Here is a 7322-nt window from a genome sequence, read left to right as displayed (position 1 = left end):
ATATATATATATATATATATATATATATATATATATATATATATATATATATATATTTTTAGTGGCCACTGGGCTGTTAGGACACACAAACAGCTTACGTCATATCTGCATACAAAGTGTCACTGTGAAGCATCTATTTGACCATGCGGTGACTGTCACTCTGAACCAGGACTTTTGGGGCCCTCTCTACCCCTGTGCCTCTGAGTTGCCTCCACAGTCCTATCAGGGGTTCTCTTGGGAGACTGGGTTGCAGCTGCAGCAGGGACAAGACCCAGGGTTCACAGCTGTGCTCAGTCACCGTCACCTGGGAACTGGCCTGCAGGACAGTGACTGTCACACTCACTGTTTTGCAGCCTTATCTGGAAAGAGACGGCTCAGTCCTATCCCTCCGTGTAGAGGGGCTGAGCTTGCAGCTAGGGTTGGAGAAGAAGAGAGGTCTTGCTGAGAAGGCAGACTCCGTGGAAGAACGTTCTTTTCATGACTCCCATGAGGAGACACCTGTGGGGAGGTCTCTTGGACATATCACAAAATAGCACATCTAGGGACCCCAGGGCTCCTCCAGTGAATGGATGACAAGACCTCCCCAAAGGGGTACGAAAACAACACTTGACCCCAGCAAGGGTGCCCTCAGCCGCTCATGCAGGGCCCGTGGATGGTCTCTGTAGTAAGACCCCATAGTAGCAAACTAGAAGAGATGGTGGTGACTTCAAGAGACTCAATCTCCATGGAAATGGCGACAACAAAATGAGAGGGTGACACTTTTCCATCAGGGAGACTCACTTCTCCCTCTCAGGTGGCTGCTTCTGCAAAACAGCTTCAGCACCGATCTCGTGAGCCTCGGGTTCCTGGGAGCGACCCTCCCAAGCTCCACCATGGCTTGCCTAGCTGGCCTTTCTCAGCTAAACCTACACTTGGGTTAGTCCTCCAACTCTTTGGGGCAGGGGGCAGGGGTGGGGACCCTGTTGCTGTGGATCCCATGCAGGCAGGACAGGCACACAATACTGCTGTTGGTTGTGTTCTCTCGGGGCTGGCTATCTGTGGGGAGGAGAAACAACCACTTCTGAGCCATTTCCATGAGAAAGGAAGCCACAAAGCTCACAGAGGAGGAACACTAAAATAAAAAAGGAGAATCAGGAAAGCTACAGTTGAAGCCTACTATCTTGCTGGTCCACCGCTCAGCTGAGAACTCATGGCCACTAGACAAAGCCAGACAGCTGACAACCTGCCAAGGGTGGCCCGGATGGGTCAAGCTCCTTTACTTGATGGAGGAGCTCACACCTGCATAGGTAGGCTGCTCCCGAAGTCACAATAGGTAGAGAGTAAAGGCATACTAGAGACTAGAACAGCGGGCCAATGGAAAACGCTATGGTTTGCGAATTGATTCCTGGGGACACAGAGCAGTGGGTAGACAAGAGAGAAAATGGCATGAAGAAGGCAGGGCCTCGGGACACAGGCCTGTAAAACCAGCTGTTCAAAAGTCTAAGGTTAAAGAATCACACATTTTAGGCCAGACTAGGCTGCAGAGTGAGTTCAAGGTCATCCTGGGTAACTTAATGAGATTCTGTTTCAAATAAAATATTTTTACAATGTCTGCAGCTCAGTGGTCTAGTGAATGCTTAGCATAAACAAAGCCCTGGGTTTAATCCCCAGTCCTGGGGGGAAAGGCAGAAAGAGGAACGAAGTGGGGTGCGGTGGGGTGGGGGGTTGGGACATAGCAAACACCTTTGCCAGCCCCTCATCTCGAGAGGAAGCCTGTCTCCTGTCAGGCTTCTAGGGGGTCTGGAGATTATCCTTATTTTGACAAAGTCTCTGAATATACCAGAACATCCCTTAAGATTACACATTTCGAGATGACCCCTCAGAATTCGGTTTCAGCCAGACAGGTGTTTTTTAACCCTTCTTGAGACCACAGAGCTTTCATGGCAAGGCAAGGTGCACACAAATGCCGGAAGCCACGCAACACACATTTCACACAACCCAGGATGGCTTCAGAGGTGCATAGAGGGAGGAACGCTTGTCACAACCCATGATAGAGACTGATGGGCGTGCTGGAATCTGTGAAGAACAGCCAAGGCCTGCTTAGCCCCATGGCCAGCTATGAGAGACTGTCTCTCTCGTGCCAGACCTGTAAGAATTATGGCTCTCTGTGAGGCTCTAGCAGATGCCTCACTGGTCTAGACAGGTCTGATTTGGCTTATTACAGGAGACACCCAGACACGAATCGCACTAGGTGTGTGCTTTCTGCTCCTCCCAGGTGTAGGGGGTAGGAGTGTGGTCACTTTGGATAACTGATTACAAGCGGCCGTAGTTAGTTACTTGTTTATATGTCTCTATGGAAAAGTGTGGCTTGTTTTTGTTTGTTTTTGTGTTTTTTTTTTGGCCACAGGTAGCTTGTCTTTGTGACTGAGCACAGCTTGAACTCTACTCGGGTGACCTTTCTTAACCCTCGGGATATAAACTGTCTGATGGTCTGAGTAAAGCCGGCTATCACGTGAGGCCACCCCAAATTTGGGCTCCCTTCTCCTGGGTCCCACCGTCTCCAGAGTGATAAACAGTCTTCACGTTAGATGCCTGACTTACCGACTTCATCCCTGATGCTCGCAAGCTCAACTGTCAGCTCCTTTTCCTTCGCAAGCGCACTTTCGCTCTGAAAACAACAAAAGGGATGCTGAGAGGTAGAAGCATAGTCACGTGTTTAACAAATAAAGCATAGTAAACAAGCAGGGCTAGCCCTGAAGCTGAGAAATGCCCTCCTTACGCAAACCCATCAGAGCCAGGTCAGGCTCACTCACTCGCAGTATTAATATACAGTAACACCCACAGCCGTCCTTTCTCTGTGTCACATGGTTCCATCGGCCTGGAATAGTTCTAAGAACATCTCTTATCCACACAGTAATATACTAGCATCTTTACTGTGTTCTATAAATTCTTGTTCAAGTTCTTAATGATAGTAGCTGATTCTTAACCATGAAAAAGCCCATGGTAACACACACACACACACACACACACACACACACACACACACACACAAGCTTTTTTTTAAAACAAACAATTATTCCTTTAAGTTTATTCTTCTGTCTAAAGAATAATGAAAATCAGAGCAGCAGCCCTGACGTGCAACGTTTCGCTCCTAAGACCTGACGACAGCAAGGTTTCTATGAGTTTTGATCCACTCTGGACGTTACTCTAAGGCACAGGAGGTACTGCACATCTGAAGTATTATTCAGGGCAAAAAGGCCATTTGTAACTCACTGGTCACTTGTTTTCACATTAGTTACATTCCATGACATTAAACACTTAAGCACCTGAAGACACACTACATATTCAGTCTGTGTTTATGAGCCACTGTAGAGAGGTCCTTAAGATTTTACTGCAAATGATAAGGAAATACTTCTCAGAAGCCAGAGACACCAGCTATTCAGAGAAAGTCTCTGTCAGTCAACAGAAGGTACTCCTATGAAAACTGGCATCCGGAGGGACTTCTTTTGGCTAACTGTGGACCAAACACATAACTTGGGTATCTTCAAGGCCTTGTGATTGTTATCTACAGTCTGCATGTTCAGTGTCTCCCCAAAAGGTCTGTGTTAGAGGCTTCATCCCCAGGGGTATGACCAGGAGGTGCTATGAATCTTTAAGGGGTGGGGTCTAACGGGAGTTAAGTCACTGGGACTGTACCCTTTAAGAAGATTGCAGGACACTGCCCTCTTTCTCTTTCTAGCCACGATGTAGCAGCTTGTTCTGCCCCGGGGCTCCCAACTGGTTTCATCCGGAGGTTCTATGCCCTCCAGAGGCCCAAAGCAATGGTTCATCTGATCAAAGGTTAGGACTTCTGAGACTGTGCACTAACTACCCCTTTCTGTTTATAATTATGCCAGGCATCTCATTATAGCGCTGGAAGGCTAATTAGCCCAATGCTCCTTAGTGAATGGCCACCCTTGCCTTTCGTGACCGTGCTTGTCAGTTTTCTGTCAACTTGACACAGAGTCGCCCAGGAAGGGGACCTGCAACAGAGGAATTACCTCCATCAGATTGGTCAGTGGGCATGTCTACAGGGCATTTTCTTGATTAATGATGATGCGGAAGGGCCCAGCCCACAATGAGAGGTGCCACCCTGTGCACACGGTACTGCATTGTCTGCAAAGCACACTGAGCAAGCCATGGGGAACCAGGTTGTAGAGTCGTGTTCCTGCATGGTTCCTGCCTTAACTTTGCTTGAGGATGAACTGTAATTGGGACATGTAAGTCAAATAAACCCTCTCCTCCCCAAGCTACTTTTGGTCATGGTTTTTCTCACAACAGCAGAAAGCCAACTAGGACAGCGGCTACTTGAAACGCTGGTAGAACGGAAAGAGAAATCAGCATTTCATTTAAGGTCCCATGAGGGATAACAACGCACACAGGTCACAGTGGCTCATTCTTCAAATGAAGAAGGGCTTATGAGCAATCTCAGTCCATGGGCCCCCAAAGATCTACTCATCTTCGTGCTTGATAATGGGCCATGATGAAGACTTGCCAGTCAAATTAAACCTTTTCCTCGCCAAGTTGGTTTTGGTCAGTGTTCACCACAGCAATCGAAAGCCAAACCAGGAACGGTCACCACAACATGGGGAACTGTATTAAAGGGTCACAGGATTAGGAAGGTTGAGAGCCACTGATTTAGACTACGGTAGTTTACTGTAGGCTCCTGGTGAACCTCAGGTCAACCAAAAGGCCCTTGCTAAGCAATGGCATGCTATTCATAGTGCTGGAAGGAACTCTGTTGTCCTGATGGCTACCTGGAGACACCCGGAGAACTAGCTCCATGGTCCAGCTGCTATTTAGCATGAACAAGCTCATGGGAGAGCTATCAGTGGTTGTTGACTAACAAGTCTCTGAAGAATGTCCACCGAAAGATCTGACTGTAAAGAGCAGTGGCCCCTGCGTGGTCGGAGTGTCTGGGACTCACTCAAATCCGTATGTGAATACTCCCCAGCTGACGTGGCTAGATGAGGGGCTCTGAGAGCTGATCCGGTCGTGGGGGTGGAGCTCTCATGAGTGGGATTAGCACTCTCGCGAAAGAAGCACCTGGAGCAGTTTACCTCTTTCCCAAGTACAAGAAAGACAACCGAGAAGGGGCCATCTTGGAGTGTGTGGGCCCTCGTCAGAGACTGGGCCAGCACTGGCGTTGGATCTCCCACCCTCACAGCTCTAAGACATAAACTTCTATGGCTCGCGCAGCAAAGGTGGAGACTTTTTGCTGTATCAGCACTAATCAGCTCTGTTCCTTCAGCCTGAGGCAGTTCTGCTTTCCCTGAGTTCAGGCGGTGATTAGGCCACAGAACGCTGTCTTCCAAACTCTCAGAAGATGCCACTTCCAATGTCATGACTGTTACACGGGGTGATAATGGGATTAAATGAACATGCAGATGTAATACAACCACAGTAGCGCCGGTGTGTTAGGTGGCATCATAGATGCACGGTTTCCTTTGACTTTTATTTGTAGCTAGACAATGTCCATAGTAGGAGGCATGTCTCTGTATTAGTCACCTATGTTCAGATGGCTCTGGTTCTATCTATCTATCTATCTATCTATCTATCTATCTATCTATCTATCTATCTATATTGTTTATCATCTATATCATGTATCTACCTAACATCTATATATCATCTACCAATTATCTATCCATTGTTGTGGGATATTTTGATCACACTGTGACACTCCCAAGACTGTCAATAAAATTAAATCTTGAATCAGAGGGCAGAGTCAACCTTCAGCTGGCCAGAATTAACCATATTTTTGGCAGAGTCAGATTAGGATAGAGAGACACAGGAAGGAAAAGGGAAAGGCTTAAAAAGGTTCATTTTTCTTTTTGGATCTGGAAAGGTTGAGAGGCAGGGTCAGCTGATCATTTCTCTATTGTCCTAGGATCTATCAGGTTTTTACACCAATATCTGACTCCTGAGTGTTAATTAATAATAGAACAATATGAGTAACTGCTTCACCTGTCATCTGTCATCTATCTATGTTACTTACCATCTATATTCTATCATGTATCTATAATCTATTTATTTATACCTGTCATCTATCTATCTACCTATCTATCTATCTATCTATCTATCTATCTATCCATCCATCTATCCATCTATCTATCTGATCTACCTATTTATTTATTTTTGCAGCACAGAGACAAAACCCAGTGTGGTACACATGCAAGAAGAGACAAGCATTGAGCTATATCCCTAACCCTGTGCTCTGAATTTTTTAGTACTTCTTGAGGCTCTGCACTGACTATACATAGAGTCTGCATGCATGTGCATGAATGTGTGAATATGTGTGCATGTGTGTGCGTGAATGTGTGTGTGCATGAATGTGTGAATATGTGTGCATGTGTGTGCGTGAATGTGTGTGTGCATGAATATGTGCGTGTGTGAATGTTTATGTGTGAGTATGTGTGCATGTGTGTGCACACAAATGTGTGTGTGAATGTGTATGTGTAAATGTGTGTGCATGTTTGTGCGTGAATGTGTGTGTGCATGAATGTGTGTGTGAATGTGTATGTGTGAATATGTGTGCATGTGTATGTGTCTGCATGTGTGTGTATGTGTCTGCATGTGTGTGTATGAATATGTGTGTATGTGTCTGCATGTGTGTGTATGTGTCTGCATGTGTGTGTGTGTGAATATGTGTGCATGTGTGTGTGTTTGTGAATGTGTGTGTTTCTTGGGATCAAACCTAGGGCTTCACACATGCCAGGCCTGTGTTCTATGATTGAGCCACATCCCCAGCCAATTTTGACACAGTTAAAAGAATGTAGAGAACAGAATGCCAGAACTTGGAAAGTATTCTTATCTAATTGACCCCAGGACTTTTCCACTTGTTCTAATGGTAGCCTCCGATGGCTAGCTGACCACCATCCTGTACTAATTTAGTGCTTTGGGGAAGGGTCATTCCAGTATTTGCACTGCAGTAAACTAGTAAGAAAACTAACTTACTTCTACATCGAAAACAATTTGGAAAAGTCACATCCTCTGCTTTGCAAACACAGGCAGAGAGCTAAACTCTTAAGCATATTAATCAAAGAACAGCATAAGAAAGGCGCCTGTCAGAGTCACAAAGATTCAGACAGTATCTGGCAGCGAACTGTCAAATCCTAACAAAAACAGTAAACTCACCCCAACTTCAAACCCAAAGCAAATGCCTCCTTCAGTTTCCCACTGCAGCCAGCATCTGACGATGGGAATAGCACCATCCCAGTGCAGCCAGTGTCTGATGGTGGGTACAGCACCATCCCACTGCAGCCAGCATCTGATGATGGGAACACCACCTTCCCACTGCAGCCAGC

General features: G+C 46.3%; 1 protein-coding gene across 3 annotated transcripts in view; it reads right to left on the bottom strand.

Annotated features, from left to right (window-relative positions):
- Positions 1–7322, bottom strand: part of Mtus2 (microtubule associated scaffold protein 2) — a 374670-nt gene that overhangs the window by 38484 nt on the left and 328864 nt on the right. For all 3 annotated transcript variants that reach the window (XM_026785020.1, XM_026785024.1, XM_013350977.2), the window contains one exon: positions 2581–2647. In XM_026785020.1, coding sequence (XP_026640821.1) covers positions 2581–2647 — 67 coding nt within the window. The remainder of the gene's footprint in view (positions 1–2580; positions 2648–7322) is intronic.

The sequence above is a fragment of the Microtus ochrogaster genome, chromosome 2 (genome assembly GCF_000317375.1).
Source record: "Microtus ochrogaster isolate Prairie Vole_2 chromosome 2, MicOch1.0, whole genome shotgun sequence".
Lineage (NCBI taxonomy): Eukaryota > Metazoa > Chordata > Mammalia > Rodentia > Cricetidae > Microtus > Microtus ochrogaster.
This window is presented reverse-complemented; position numbering and strand designations above follow the sequence as displayed.